Source organism: Dendropsophus ebraccatus, chromosome 12 (assembly GCF_027789765.1).
Source record: "Dendropsophus ebraccatus isolate aDenEbr1 chromosome 12, aDenEbr1.pat, whole genome shotgun sequence".
In the NCBI taxonomy this organism is placed as follows: Eukaryota; Metazoa; Chordata; class Amphibia; order Anura; family Hylidae; genus Dendropsophus; species Dendropsophus ebraccatus.
Genome location: NC_091465.1, coordinates 79,814,234 through 79,829,808, shown reverse-complemented (window position 1 = coordinate 79,829,808; position 15,575 = coordinate 79,814,234). Strand labels below are relative to the sequence as shown.

The 15,575-nt window shown below is 42.1% G+C and overlaps 2 protein-coding genes across 3 annotated transcripts; both read right to left on the bottom strand.

Moving 5' to 3' along the window:
- Positions 1 to 908: 908 nt before the first annotated feature.
- Positions 909 to 6,763, bottom strand: LOC138769626 (protein NKG7-like). 2 transcript variants are annotated; one of them, XM_069948218.1, is made up of 5 exons: positions 6,697 to 6,763; positions 3,546 to 3,719; positions 3,068 to 3,214; positions 2,707 to 2,835; positions 909 to 1,758 (listed from the first exon to the last, which is right to left on the bottom strand). In XM_069948218.1, the coding sequence occupies exons 2-5, from the start codon at positions 3,712 to 3,714 to the stop codon at positions 1,700 to 1,702; spliced, it is 504 nt and encodes a 167-aa protein (XP_069804319.1). In that variant the 5' UTR covers positions 3,715 to 3,719; positions 6,697 to 6,763; the 3' UTR covers positions 909 to 1,699. The 2 variants fall into 2 exon arrangements, with proteins under 2 accessions (XP_069804319.1, XP_069804320.1); XM_069948219.1 differs by having other exon boundaries at positions 3,546 to 3,714; positions 6,697 to 6,710.
- Positions 6,764 to 9,508: 2,745 nt separating this feature from the next.
- On the bottom strand, positions 9,509 to 13,298 carry LOC138769709 (lens fiber membrane intrinsic protein-like). Its single transcript, XM_069948341.1, has 5 exons — positions 13,126 to 13,298; positions 12,189 to 12,386; positions 11,634 to 11,780; positions 11,273 to 11,401; positions 9,509 to 10,260 (listed from the first exon to the last, which is right to left on the bottom strand). The coding sequence occupies exons 2-5, from the start codon at positions 12,355 to 12,357 to the stop codon at positions 10,196 to 10,198; spliced, it is 510 nt and encodes a 169-aa protein (XP_069804442.1). The 5' UTR covers positions 12,358 to 12,386; positions 13,126 to 13,298; the 3' UTR covers positions 9,509 to 10,195.
- Positions 13,299 to 15,575: the final 2,277 nt, after the last annotated feature.

The window sequence follows — 15,575 nt, the reverse complement described above, 5'->3', positions numbered from 1 at the left end:
ATATATATATATATATATCAGGAGCAGAGTGGTGGTCGGTTACCTAGACAACGAGCTGTCAACAATGGGAGGGAAAAAGCAGCATATCAGGACAAGGAGACAAGTTTACTGAATAAATCTATAAGTTTATTGAGATGGGAATATCCCTTTAATTGGATTATAAAGCATCAATGAGGAATAAATGAGAAATACAGAAGATGTTTGTCCATCAATGTGCCCGGGCCCCAAGAGATGGATGGACAGTACAATACAGCAATACAGGATTTTAGGTGAATAATGTCCAGACAGGAGAAAACGACTATATATATATATATATATATATATATATATATATACATACACACACAGTGGTTCCTAACTCATATGAGTGCTGGCTCCCAGACCAGATTGTGAGGGCCTCAGCTCCTGACATAGGGGGCGCTGTATATGACCTAACATCGGAGATGGTAGTCCAGGTGTCCTTATATCCTTGTATTTCCTGGACTGTTTTCACTATAAGGGCCCGTTCACACATAGCAAAAGTGGCAGAATTTACATAATTTTTCAGTCATTTTAGAGGGGCACTCCGTTGGAAAAAAATTTTTTTAGATCAATTGGTATCAGAAAGGTATTGAGATTTGTAATTAACTTCTATTTAAAAATCTCAGGCCTTCTGTACTTATCAACTGCTGTATGTCCTGCAGGAAGGGGTGTGTTCCTTCCAGTCTAACATAGTGCTCTCTGCTGCCACCTCTGTCCATGTCAGGAACTGTTCAGAGTAGTAGCAAGTCCCCATAGGAAACCTTTTCTGCTCTGGACAGTTCCTGACATGGACAGAGGTGGCAGCAGAGAGCACTGTGTCAGACTGGGAAGAATACACTACTTCCTGCAGGACATACAGCAGCTGAGAAGTACTGAAAGAGTGGAGATTTTTAAATAGAAGTAAATTACAAATCTATATAACTTTCTGACATTAGATGATTTTAAAGCAACCTTTTTTCCTCTGGAGTTCCCCTTTAAGGGCACTTAATGTGTATAAAGTGTTTTGAAAGATGTAGATGCATAAAGTGTTTCAAAAACAGTACCAAAAAAAAAAAAATTCTTTCTAGAAGTGAAATGGGCAAAAACAAGACCCGTGCACTTACAGTTAGTAGAATTATGGCTGTAAGATGAAACTACATGTGTGCCGGGTGTTTTCCCATTGAACTGCACACATTTTTATTCATAAAATCAAGATTTTGTGGCTTAAAATTTTTTTTAAAAAAGTGTGAGCATAACTAAAGACCTATTGTGCATGAAGTGCTTGTAAAACATCCACAAAAACAACAGAAAAACTCCTAAGACCAAAAATATAAGGACGTGCATACACAGAAGATAGCCTTCCGTCTAACCTTAAAGGGGCCTCCCTCTCCTCACAGAAGAACTCTGGGGGTTAGAGAGGCCAGAACCCTTGGATTCCTCTTTCCTTGGATCCTTTATAAAACATCCATTATCGGCTTTTTCTCTGATGTAAAGTGCCTAAGTGTGAACACGGGTACCGTATAGAAGACTATATGGGCACTGTCACTTTAAGACGGCCATAGAATCTTTGGTGTTTCAAGATCTGCTGACTAGAACATTGTGAGTCTCTGGTATTACTGCAGATGGTGGATGAATCTGATGATGATGATGATGATATAAATGAGGAGGAGGATGGTGAAGAGGAGGAAGATACTGTTGATTACACCGACTCATATCCGGGTAATGGCGATGATCGATGAGCGAGAAAGTGACATATTCCTGGAGAGGCAACAACATGAGATGTAACATGGTATATGTTGGAGCTATCCCTATATAATAGGGGCCTGGTGCTGTGAGTGACACCAACCAGGCACTACAGCAGCAGAAGAGTGAGTTCAGCTCTGGAGTATAAGGCTATGTTCACACTACATATTTTTTAGTAAAACTGCGGCTGTTGTTGCACAGTGCAACAACGGCCGTGATTATTAAGAAAAAATATGTTACCTTGCTGTCTATGGGATCCCAGCCGAAGCGTATACACATAGTATACGCTTCAGCCGGGATCCCTAGCAGCGCTGCAAACAACTGACAGTGACAGCGCGCACATCAGAACTCTGCTGCCCGAAAGATCATCCGGCCACTACTGCAGTACCGGCCGCTCCGTGACCCGGCCAGATCACGGAACGGCTGATCTCTTACTATGTATTAACATGGCCTGATACAGGATGTAACTCAGGATCAGTTCAGGATCAGTAATGTAATGTATGTACACAGTGACCCCACCAGCAGAATAGTGAGTGCTGCTCTGGAGTATAATACAGGATGTAACTCAGGATCAGTAATGTATTGTATGTACACAGTGACCTCACCAGCAGAATAGTGAGTGCAGCTCTGGAGTATAATACAGGATGTAACTCAGGATCAGTACAGGATCAGTAATGTATGTACACAGTGACCCCACCAGCAGAATAGTGAGTACAGTTCTGGAGTATAATACAGGATGTAACTCAGGATCAGTAATGTAATGTATGTACACAGTGATCCCACCAGCAGAATAGTGAGTGAAGCTCTGGAGTATAATACAGGATGTAACTCAGGATCAGTACAGGATCAGTAATGTAATGTACTGTATGTACACAGTGACCCCACCAGCAGAATAGTGAGTGCAGCACTGGAGCTCCTTATAATGTCAGATAGGGGCAAAGCTGTGAGGGACAACGGACCAACCTGATATGATGAGAAGTACATTGCTGGTCCAGCACAGGTAGAAGGACCAGTCGTAATTGAAAGAGCTGTTGAGAACCAAATTTGATGTCTCAGACGTGTAGATGGACATCCCGATGAGAAGGAACATAGCTGCAAAACATACGACAAACAAATGTACCGTCATTATATCCGATGTTTTGTTAAAAGGTGAATGCAAGACTAGTCATCCGCCTCTCTTTTCTGTCACTGTTTGTCTCATGTCACCAGGTGGCGCTGTAGTTCAGTAATACAGCGCCACCTAGTGTTCAAACATATATCAGGCCTTACCTGAAGAAAATTAAATACAAATACAGGTGTATGTGTAAAAGAGTGCTGTGCTTACCTGCTAACCCTTCCAGGACTGCAGACGCCAGGCAGGCAGTGACTCTTCCTATGTGAAACTTCATAAATGTAAGACAGGAACACATCATCCCGAAGATGAGGAGTGAGGAGGAGAAAATGACAAACCCTCTGGTGGCACTGATGTATCCTGGAGGAAGAACACACGCCCCACCAGGACTATTATATATTAACCCTAGAGCACCAGGGCTAATGCATATCCTCCTCATTACCAGAAATTAGATATTAACCTCTAAACTACTGTCAGGTATCACAGGAATAATATAAACAACCCTATATAATGTGTAATGTAATTTACATCCCACCACCACCACCTTCCTGAAGGAGAGGAGGCGCCCATACATACATCATGTCACCGCACTCCATGTGCCTGACTCTGAATTACTGATCCCTATGGGGGGGGGGGGGCAACAAAGCATCAGGGATACTGGTATTACAAAACTTCAAAAAGTAATACTTACCGCTCGCCGCCACTTTCACACAGATGTTTTTTGTGCAAATTAGCCACAATCCGGAATGGCTCAAATTAGAGCCGAAATTCACCAACCAGAAGTCAGTGAGATTCCCAGTCATGAGGAGAACAAAACTGAGACTGGAGAAGAGGAGTCCAAAGATATTCATCCACAGCATCTTCTCTGGAGACAGAAAAGAGGAGAGGGGTCAATGTACTGTATATAGGGGGCAGTATTATAGTAGTTATATTATATTCTTGTATATAGGAGTAGTATTATAGTAGTAATATTCTTGTATATAGGGGGCAGTATTATAGTAGTTATATTATTGTATATAGGAGCAGTATTATAGCACTTATATTCCTGTATATAGGAGGTAGTATTATAGTAGTTATATTCCTGTATATAGGAGCAGTATTATAGTAGTTATATTCCTGTATATAGGAGCAGTATTATAGTAGTTATATTCCTGTATATAGGAGGCAGTATTATAGTAGTTATATTCTTGTGTATAGGAGCCGTATTATAGTAGTTATATTCTTGTATATAGGAGGCAGTATTATAGTAGTTATATTCTTGTATATAGTAGCAGTATTATAGAAGTTATATTCTTGTATATAGGGGCAGTATTATAGTAGTTATTTTCTTGTATATAAGAGCAGTATTATAGTAGTTATAGTCTTGTATATAGGAGCAGTATTATAGTAGTTATATTCTAGTATATAGGAGCAGTATTATAGTAGTTATATTCCTGTATATAGGAGTAGTATTATAGTAGTTATATTCCTGTATATAGGAGCAGTATTATAGTAGTTATATTTATGTATATAGGGGCAGTATTATAGTAGTTATATTCCTGTATATAGGAGCAGTATTATAGTAGTTATATTCTTGTATATAGGAGCAGTATTATAGAAGTTATATTCTTGTATATAGGGGCAGTATTATAGTAGTTATATTCCTGTATATAGGAGCAGTGTTATAGTAGTTATATTCTTGTATATAGAAGCAGTATTATAGTTGATCTTTGCATTTGACCAAATATGAGTTTGAAACCTTTTGGAGCCTGTAGTGATGTCATTGAGAAACCCACAGATCACACAGGATGTGCTGCTCGCTATGTTGCTCATCTTTCAGGCCTTCTCTGAATCACACACAATAGGGTCAGACCTGTCAGTCATGTTAAGCTGCTGAAGGGCAGTCACCCTGCGGACAATTCTTCCTGCACCCAGTTATTCTTAAGACTATTTTTGTGAACTTCTGCCCCATTTCAGGGCAGAGCTGAATATGTAGTTTGGCTGCATTGCTAAGATAATGCACTAGGTGAACCTCCTATAACTAATTACAATATTACACAGAAACAAACATGGTGGAATGTGATCTCTGTAATGTATTCGCTCAGCCCAGGCTAATAAGAAACCATTTAAAAGCATAATATTCACAAGTAACTGTAGCAACAACTCCTATAGTCTACTTAAACATAACTTTTGATATGTTGCTGCCCCAAACAATTCCTTCCACACTTGTTATTATCTATTCTGTCTCCTTCCCCAGTTCTGAGCTGCTGCTTTCTGCTGAAAAAAAAAATCTGTGTGTGAGCTCTCTGTCTCTCCTCCTCCCCCCCCCTTCTGAGACAGCTGATGTAAATAAGTCCCCGTCAGGCTTTATCTGCAACTTTGTAACTTTTTTCGTAATGCTGGGAGGCTTATTTTAAGGTCAAGTTGCTAATGAACTCACTATGATTAACCCTTTCAAGCATTAAAAGAAGCTACAATGTTGCAGATAATGCCAGTCAGGGACATGTTTCCATCAGCCGTCTCAGAAGGTGGGGGGGAGACAGAGAGAAAAGCTCACAATCAGATTTTTGTGTATTCAGCAGAAAGCAGCAGCTAAAAACTATGGGAAGGAGACTGAATAGATAATAACTAGTATGGAAGGAATTGTTAGTCTCACCATGGGCAGTAACATATCAAAAGTTATTTTTGAGTGGAATACCCCTTTAAATCTGTCTAGGAAGAGATATCTGTTGGGATCAGCGGAGGATCTACTGCCTGTGAGGGCTGCTGGTTGGTTATAAGAAATGACTCCCTATGGAGAGTGATACAGAATCAGTGTTACTAATCATTTTAACTTCCACATTTAAGAAATTTGTACATTCCATGACAATCATAAAATTCACCCATTATTATAAAACCGCTCAACAAGAAGAAGGAGGGGGGGGAGTAATGTGACCCCAGGATATACTATAAATCATCTACTCCATATTAGTGTATTCCGCTGAGCTGTATGATATGTTATTTGATCCCCTTAGTCACCCAAATGTCTTGAGAACTAACTCAGTTATTGAACCTTTGTATCAGTATCAGGATTGTATGGGACTGCTATGGGCACGGCCAGTGCCCCCACATATGTGAGAGGTTTTATTTGCTCTTATACCACTTAAAGGCTTAATAAGGACTTAATATTAAAGTGGTTTTCCAGAATTATAAAAACTCAGCTACTCTCTTTACAGCGCCACCCCTGTCCTTAGGTTGTGTGTGGTATTACAGTTCACCTCCATTCTCTTTAATGGAACTGAGCTGCAAAAACCCCACACCCAAACTGAGGACAGGAGTGAGCGATGATAATCTCTTTAATCTAGTGCCAACCCTAGGCTATGGGGTAAGTTCAGTTTAGCCTATCCTATGCATATTGCTGCCTGTATATGCTCAACAATATTAATAAGGGTCATCCAGGCTTAGAAAAACATGACCGCTTTCTTCCAGAAGCAGCAACTCTCCTGTCCTAGTTTGCATGTGTGTTTTGCAACTCCATTCACCTCCATTGAAAGGAATGGGAGGTGAACTGTAATACCACACACAACCTGAGGACAGGGGTGGTGCTGTTTTTGCAAGAAAGCAGCTGTGCTGTTTATAATCCTGGGTAACCAACTAACCTTCTGCTGCCTATAGACACAGACCTAATTCATAGTGATGTAGCAGAGCTGAGCTCCAAATGCTGGTAATGTCATAGGAATAATGCAGTCCTATGTAAAGCCACACACAATGCATTATAATATGAGCTTTATAATGTGAGTCAATGAATAATCTCAAATCTATTGATAAACTCGACTCTGCTACATCTCTATGTGTTCTCAGAGTAGTATAAAGATCATAGTTACCTTATTGAGGGGAGCGTCGTGACTGCTAGTCAGCTTCCTGAGTGGTCTGGATGGTTAATATGACTCTGTGTAAGAGAGCGGCTGTGAAACCTGCCACCTATCTTATAGCGTCACTAATGGTGAGAGATATGGGGGTGGTCTTTGTGTATCTATTCCAGGAAGCCCCACAGGTTACAACCACAGACACATTTATTATAATATAACTCTTGTTCATCCTGTGCTTCCTGTTTCACCAAGAGAATTTCTGCAGAACAGTGTAGTTTTACATGGCATCCCCTTGTCATTACCCCTCTAAGTCTATGAAGTAATATTGACCCTCTAAACTGAGGCCCCTTATTCGCCATGTTTTCCAACCATGCCCAATTACAATCCCATCTTTCCTGCTATGTCCTTGTACCGTCCTCCTATCTCTATATGGCGGCCTAGTCACAGTCAGTGTTAGAGACAGGGATGAGCCAGGCCCGGATGGTGTTCACAACATTAATATGACAGTGGGGGTGCACCATGGCCCCTTACTATACCGGGGTCTTCGTGTGTGATCTTTGTTCTCCTCTAGCACCATGGCCGGATATGACTGCTACCTCTGTAGCGACACCTCTGCTCTTCCTGGATGAGACATGCACTTTCCTGTCTAGAACACCTCACATTGACCAGTGGAGATACAGCAGAGATATATGGTGGGTAATGAGCTCTATCATGTGATTTCCTGCACTCAGTCATACACTAAGCTCATCCTGAAAATACATTCTGGGTCAGGTATAAAAACCCCAGGGCTGCTCTTACTGTAGTACAAAGGGGTAGTCTGCCTATCTACCTAATGGCGGGGTAGTCTGCCTATCTGCCTAATAGGGGGTAGTCTGCCTATCTACCTAATGGCGGGGTAGTCTGCCTATCTACCTAATGGCGGGGTAGTCTGCCTATCTACCTAATGGCGGGGTAGTCTGCCTATCTACCTAATGGCGGGGTAGTCTGCCTATCTACCTAATGGCGGGGTAGTCTGTCTATGGAGGAGCAGTTTTTTTCAGGACACTTTGACATAAAGCCCAGATCTCATGTTGGCCTTCTGGAAGTGTCTCCCATCTACACACAGGATCCTGGGAGCTCAGCCAGAATGGCCATGGAGTTCTTGGTCACCTCTTACCAAAGCCCCTTCCCCCATTACTTAGTTTAGTGGGAAGAGTCTTGGTTGTTCCATCTTCTCCCATTTCAGAGTTATGGAGACCTCTGTGCATTTGGGACCTTTCAGTGCAGCAGACGTGTGTGGAGGATCTGCTCCTCCACACAGTCCTGTCTCTGAGCTTTACAGGCAGCTCTTCCTCCTCATGGCTCGGTGTTTGCTCTGATGCAGTGTAGGTTGTGAGACGTTATGTAGACGGGTCGGTGTCTCTTCAGATCTCATTCAGTCGGTTGAATCTACCACAAGAGATGGTCACGGTAACACAGTGATTCCATTCAGTGAGGCTACTTGTATAATGGTCGCCTGCACATGGCTGTATATTTACCATGAATAAGGAAGTGTAACAACTCAGAAACACGTCGGATTTGTTTGAATGTTTTGTTGCTGTCATAAAAAAAAAAAGTATAAAATAAAGACCAAAGAAAGTTTTATTTTAAGTCTGCATCTGAGTTACCAATGAATCATAAAATATTGCCAGCAACATGATAGACGTCTTATAATAGTACCAGAAAGATGGAGGCACATATATAATAGTGCCAGCAACACACAATGCTCTTATATTAGTGTCAGAAACATTTAAACATTCATGTACTGTATATCAGTGCCAGAAATATGATGGTGACCATATAACAGTGCCAGAAATATGATAGTGACCATATAACAGTAATAATGTTCATACAATATCAGTGCTAGAAACATGATAGTGCCTATATACTAGTGCCAAAAGCATGGCAGTATAGTGTGTATATAATAGTGCCAGAAACATAATAGTGTGTATATAATAGTGCCAGAAACATGATAGCGTGTATATAATAGTGCCAGAAACATGATAGTGTGTATATAATAGTGCCAGAAACATGATAGCATGTATATAATTGTGCCAGAAACATGATAGTGTGTATATAATAGTGCCAGAAACATGATAGTGTGTATATAATAGTGCCAGAAACATGACAGTGTGTATATAATAGTGCCAGAAACATGATAGTGTGCATATAATAGTGCCAGAAACATGACATTGTGTATATAATAGTGCCAGAAACATGATAGCGTGTATATAATAGTGCCAGAAACATGATAGTGTGTATATAATAGTGCCAGAAACATGATAGTGTGTATAAAATAGTGCCAGAAACATGACAGTGTGTATATAATAGTGCCAGAAACATGCTAGCATGTATATAATAGTGCCAGAAACCTGATAGCGTGTGTATAATAGTGCCAGAAACCTGATAGCGTGTGTATAATAGTGCCAGAAACATCATAGTGTGTATATGATAGTGCCAGAAACGTGATAATGTGCATATAATAGTGCCAGAAATATGATAATGTGCATATAATAGTGCCAGAAACGTGATAGTGTGTATATAATAGTGCCAGAAACGTGATAGTGTGTATATGATAGTGCCAGAAACGTGATAATGTGCATATAATAGTGCCAGAAATATGATAATGTGCATATAATAGTGCCAGAAACGTGATAGTGTGTATATAATAGTGCCAGAAACGTGATAGTGTGTATATAATAGTGCCAGAAACATGATAGTGTGTGTATATAATAGTGCCAGAAACGTGATAGTGTGTATATAATAGTGCCAGAAACATGATAGTGTGTGTATATAATAGTGCCAGAAACATGATAGTGTGTATATAATAGTGCCAGAAACATGATAGTGTGTATATAATAGTGCCAGAAATATGATACTGTGTATATAATAGTGCCAGAAACGTGATAGTGTGTATATAATAGTGCCAGAAACATGATAGTGTGTATATAATAGTGCCAGAAACATGACAGTGTGTATATAATAGTGCCAGAAACATCATAGTGTGTATGATCTGAATCAGCTGACTCAGTACTTTTTTTGAATTGGTCATGCTGCTCTCGTTATTTTTGCTGATATTCCGATATGCAAATCAGGTCGGTTGTGCATGGGGGTAACCTCGGGAGGACCAGTTCAAAGCTGTCTCCTCCCCCCCGAGATGACGTGCACCTCCTCTCCTCAGTCCCGCCTCCAGTATCCTGCCCAGCCAGTCAGTGTGGGGATACCCTGCTCTGATTACTACTCTGTGATCCAGCCGCACTGACAGGCCGGGCAGGATGCTGGAAGATGTTTTATTCCATTGCTCCAGGTGCTGGACTCCTCCTCCTCTGCGGATACAATAGTGACAGTAAGATAATATAGGTGTGTATATACAGTGCCACACAGATGTGTAGGGCTGGTATTATACTTATATACTAAGGGGCGGGGCTGTATGTATGACCGGCGTATGATAAATGTCCCCCACTGAGGATGAGGAAGAGGAGGCTGATACCGCTGCTTACACCGACTCATATCCAGGTAATGGCAATGGCGAAGAGCGATGAGCCAACAGCTGGAATATTCCTGAAGAGACAACAAAACAGGATATAACACAGGCTTTATATATATATATATATATATATATATATATATATAACAAGTGCCTGATGCTATGAGTGATACCAGGGTTACCAGCCAACCAGGCCGCACATCACTCAGAACTAATTCAGGTTTAGTTTTGATTCACTTAAAGGGGTTATCCAGCACTACAAAAACATGGCCACTTTCTTCCAGAGACAGCCCCGCTCTTGTCTCCAGTTTGGTTGCAAGTTTTGCTTCTCAGTTCCATTGAAGTGAGTGGAGCTTAATTTCAAAACGCACCTGAACTAGAGACAAGAGTCGTGTTGTCTCTGAAAGAAAGTGGCCATGTTTTTGTAGCACTGGATAACCCTTTTAAACCCCATGTGCATGCAGAGCTGCACTCAGAATTCTGCAAATATACTGAGCCTGACTCTCTGCATGCCTTGTACGGTCCAGTAAGTGCGACACCTAGTGGCCGGTTTTATAGCACAGTATTTCATATAGAAAACAGGCAAAAAAGATAAATGACATAAATTGTAAAGATGCGATATCTCACCTCCCCTGCTGGTTTATCATTATTTATTGGTTATGACGGTGCCCAGTTAAAAAATGTTTTATATATATATATATATATATATATATATATATATTGCCTTTATAAAGTTATATTACTTTGTAATGTAACATTATTAAAGGGGTACTACAGTGAAAATCTTTTAGCTGCTGCATGTCCTGCAGGATGTGGTGTATTTTTTTCCAGTCTGACACAGTGCTCTCTGCTGCCACCTCTGTCCATTTCAGGAACTGTCCAGAACAGTAGTAAATCTCCTTAGAAAACCTCTCCTGCTCTGGATAGTTCCTGACATGGACAGAGGTGGCAGCAGAGAGCACTGCGTCAGACTGGAAAAAATACACCATGTCCTGCAGGACATACAGCAGCTGATAAGTATGAGATTTGAGATTCCTATTACTATATTACTATACGTATACTCTATATTCTATTACTATAACCAACCTGAGATGATGAGAAGCACATCGCTGGTCCAGCACAGGTAGAACGACCACTGGAGATGCCCCAAACCTTTGCTGACGACTGCAGACGTCTTAGAGGTGTAGATGGCCATCCCGATGAGAAGAAACAGGGCTGCAAAACGTACGAGAATAAAGAAGCTCACAGAATACTTCTTATAAGATGTTCTATTAGATGGTGACACCTAAATACATGTAACTATAGCCCCATCTATGGTGCGCTATGTTACCTGTCACCAGGTGGCGATGTAGGTCAGTGGTGCAGCGCCACCTAGTGTTCAATCATATACCAGGCCCTGAAATAAAAGCTGGATTGCAGGCGTCCATGTAAATGGCTTTGTGCTCACCTGCTAAGCCTTCCAGGATGGCAGAGGCCAGGCACGCACTGATTCTTCCTACATTAAACTTCATAAATCCAAGACAGGAACATATCATCCCAAAGAAGAGGAGGAAGGAGGAAATGATAAGAAATCCCCTGGTGGCATTGATGAATCCTAGAAGAAGAACACACAGCCCACCAGGGCTATTATATATCCACCCTAGAGCACCCTGGGTAATGGGTATCACCACAGACCAGCAGAGGTTACATAATAGGCCATAAACCACTGTGATATACTACTATTATTAACCCCTAAACAACCTGATGTAATTTATCAGGAAAAATATCATTGAGCAATTCTTTTTAATTTCTGTATCACCTCAAATATAGGAACCTGCCCTGAGAGAGATCCATGAGCGGAGACCACCAATCCTTAGAGGAGGAGGCGTCCAGACCCAGCAGATCCTTACACCTGACCCACTCATATCTATGGGGAAGCACCAGGGATTCTGGGTAACAGGAAGCCTATACATTCTCAGCAACGTTCTATGAGTTATACAGAATATGATAAGGAAATCCTCACCCGTCCCGTCCAAATCCAGACACTCGTCTTTTGTACACAGTTTCCACAGTCCAACATAGTACGGGTCTACGCCGACACTCACGAACCAGTAGGTAGTGGAGATCCCAGTCAGCAGGAGAATAAACGTGATGCTGGAGCAACCGAGTCCTGCAACATTCATCCACAGCATCTTCACTAGAGACACAAGATGGCGGAGACCTGATGGGAGGAGAGCGGAAGATTTATGTACAGGGCCAGGGTCATTTACATAGGAGCAGTATTATATTAGTAGTTATATTCGTGTATATAGGGGCAGTATTATAGTAGGCATATTCCTGTATATAGGAGCAGTATTACAGTAGTTATATTCTTGTATATAGGAGCAGTATTATAGTAGTTATATTCCTGTATATAGGAGCAGTATTATAGTAGTTATATTCTTGTATATAGGGGGCAGTATTATAGTAGTTATATTCTTGTATATAGGAGAAGTATTATAGTAGTTATATTCCTGTATATAGGAGCAGTATTATAGTAGTTATATTCTTGTATATAGGAGCATTATTATAGTAGTTATATGCTTGTATATAGGAGCAGTATTATAGTAGTTATATTCCTGTATATAGGAGCAGTATTATAGTAGTTATATTCTTGTATATAGGGGGCAGTATTATAGTAGTTATATTCTTGTATATAGGAGAAGTATTATAGTAGTTATATTCCTGTATATAGGAGCAGTATTATAGTAGTTATATTCCTGTATATAGGAGCAGTATTATAGTAGTTATCCACAGCTATTCAGAGACACCAAGCCAGCACTGCAGTAACCACTCAAATCCAGTATCGCATAGGTTTGCTCTGGAGTTAAGTTTCAGTATAGTTGGACTAAACGCAGGGTGCATAGACAGAAATGGTAGAAAGATGCAAGTTGGACAAAGAAGTAATGCCCAGCACTCACCAGTTTGCTTCCTTCGCGATGCTTTAACCAGTTAAAGCTGTAAGGAGGGGATAGATCAGGAACAGGTGCAGACATACACGCCTGGGGCGGCTGTTTCGGGTTTACACCCTTCTTCTGGCTGGTCCAACACTCATTAAAAGGAATGTTCAGTGTATTGGATCTGGCACAGCTGACTGCCAAGCCTTAGAGTGATCTGAAACTGGATGGAATATGTAAGAGGTTAATGAATAATCTCCATAGGAACCTACCTGTAAATTATACATATATATATGTCAAGAAAAGGGGAAATGGGAAAACAATCAGTGCTATAAAACATCAACGGTCACACGTACGGTATATATCACCCGGACTATAGTCCACCCTGCATCACTATCTGGAAATGATCTAATAAAACTCAGAATTTCCCCCAAGCTGCACAAGCCATTGTGTGATCTCTCTATACACCTGATCCTCTGTCCTGGTACCTGGTTAGGTTTGTTTACCACCAGGTGACCAGGGCTGCACTTGCTCCAATGTCCCTCACCAGAGAGGTAATTTATGAAGTGAGAATTTCATCTATGAGAAATATCATTTGCCCCTCACATCCTTTCTCCCTCTACCCAATCCTGTGCCCCCTAAGTGTCTGTCACCCTAGGCCATGGGGTAAGTTCTAAGCAGACACTATATGCCTGCCAATCTGCCCCACTATACGCCCGCCAATCTGCCCCACTATATTCCTGCCAATCTGCCCCACTATATGCCTGCCAATCTGCCCCACTATACGCCCGCCAATCTGCCCCACTATATTCCTGCCAATCTGCCCCATTATATGCCTGATAATCTGCCCCACTATATTCCTGCCAATCTGCCCCATTATATGCCTGATAATCAGCCCTACTATATGCCTGCCAATCTGCCCCACTATACGCCCGCCAATCTGCCCTTCTATATTCCTGCCAATCTGCCCCACTATACGCCCGCCAATCTGCCCCACTATATTCCTGCCAATCTGCCCCATTATATGCCTGATAATCTGCCCCACTATATGCCTGCCAATCTGCCCCACTATATTCCTGCAAATCTGCCCCATTATATGCCTGATAATCTGCCCCACTATATTCCTGCCAATCTGCCCCACTATATGCCTGCCAATCTGCTCCACTATACGCCCGCCAATCTGCCCCACTATATTCCTGCCAATCTGCCCCATTATATGCCTGATAATCAGCCCTACTATATGCCTGATAATCAGCCCTACTATATGCCTGCCAATCTGCCCCACTATACGCCCGCCAATCTGCCCTTCTATATTCCTGCCAATCTGCCCCACTATATGCCTGCCAATCTGCCCCACTATACGCCCGCCAATCTGCCCCACTATATTCCTGCCAATCTGCCCCATTATATGCCTGATAATCTGCCCCACTATATGCCTGCCAATCTGCCCCACTATATTCCTGCAAATCTGCCCCATTATATGCCTGATAATCTGCCCCACTATATTCCTGCCAATCTGCCCCACTATATGCCTGCCAATCTGCTCCACTATACGCCCGCCAATCTGCCCCACTATATTCCTGCCAATCTGCCCCATTATATGCCTGATAATCTGCCCCACTATATGCCTGCCAATCTGGCCCACTATATTCCTGCAAATCTGCCCCATTATATGCCTGATAATCTGCCCCACTATATTCCTGCCAATCTGCCCCACTATATGCCTGCCAATCTGCCCCACTGTATGCCTGCCAATCTGCCCCATTATATGCCTGCCAATCTGCCTCACTATATGCCTGCCAATCTGCCCCACTATATGCCCGCCTATCAGCCCCACTATATGCCTGCCAACCTTTCCCACTATATGCCTGCCAATCAGTCACACTATATACCTGCCAATCTGCCCCACTATATGGTGCCAATCTGCCCCACTATATGCCCGCCAATCTGCCCCACTATATGCCTGCCAATCTGCCCCACTATATGCCTGCCAATCAGCCCCACTATATACCTGCCAATCTGCCCCACTATATGGTGCCAATCTGCCCCACTATATGGTGCCAATCTGCCCCACTATATGGTGCCAATCTGCCCCACTATATGGTGCCAATCTGCCCCACTTTATGCTTGCCAATTGACCCTACTATATGCCTGCCAATCTTCACTGCTATATGCCCACCTACCATAGCACTTCCATAACAGTGCCAGCCATAGCCCCCCATACAGTGCCAACGATAGCCCCATAACTGTGCCCATCACAATGTCTTATTTTGTGAGTTCATTTCCTACTGTAACAGTGTAGTAATCCCTTTCATCAGATCACATACGGTAAAGCCACACACATACCGCCATACGTTGCACAACAGGCTGCAGTATTGCAGAAGTTCTCTTACCCCTGAAGTGATGGTAGTATCCGAGGATAGTGACGGCTCTGAGCACTGACATTACCTGCAGGACCAGCTGTAACCGAGGCA

Coding starts and splice junctions, on each gene's coding strand:
- LOC138769626 (XM_069948218.1), bottom strand. CDS start 3,714: ATGCTGTGGATGAATATCTTTGGACTCCTCTTCTCCAGTCTCAGTTTT. Junction 3,215..3,545: donor TGTGAAAGTGGCGGCGAGCG/GTAAGTATTACT, acceptor TTCTTCCTCCAG/GATACATCAGTGCCACCAGA. Junction 1,759..2,706: donor TGTACTTCTCATCATATCAG/GTTGGTCCGTTG, acceptor TTGCCTCTCCAG/GAATATGTCACTTTCTCGCT.
- LOC138769709 (XM_069948341.1), bottom strand. CDS start 12,357: ATGCTGTGGATGAATGTTGCAGGACTCGGTTGCTCCAGCATCACGTTT. Junction 11,781..12,188: donor TCTGGATTTGGACGGGACGG/GTGAGGATTTCC, acceptor TTCTTCTTCTAG/GATTCATCAATGCCACCAGG. Junction 11,402..11,633: donor CATCCTGGAAGGCTTAGCAG/GTGAGCACAAAG, acceptor TACGTTTTGCAG/CCCTGTTTCTTCTCATCGGG.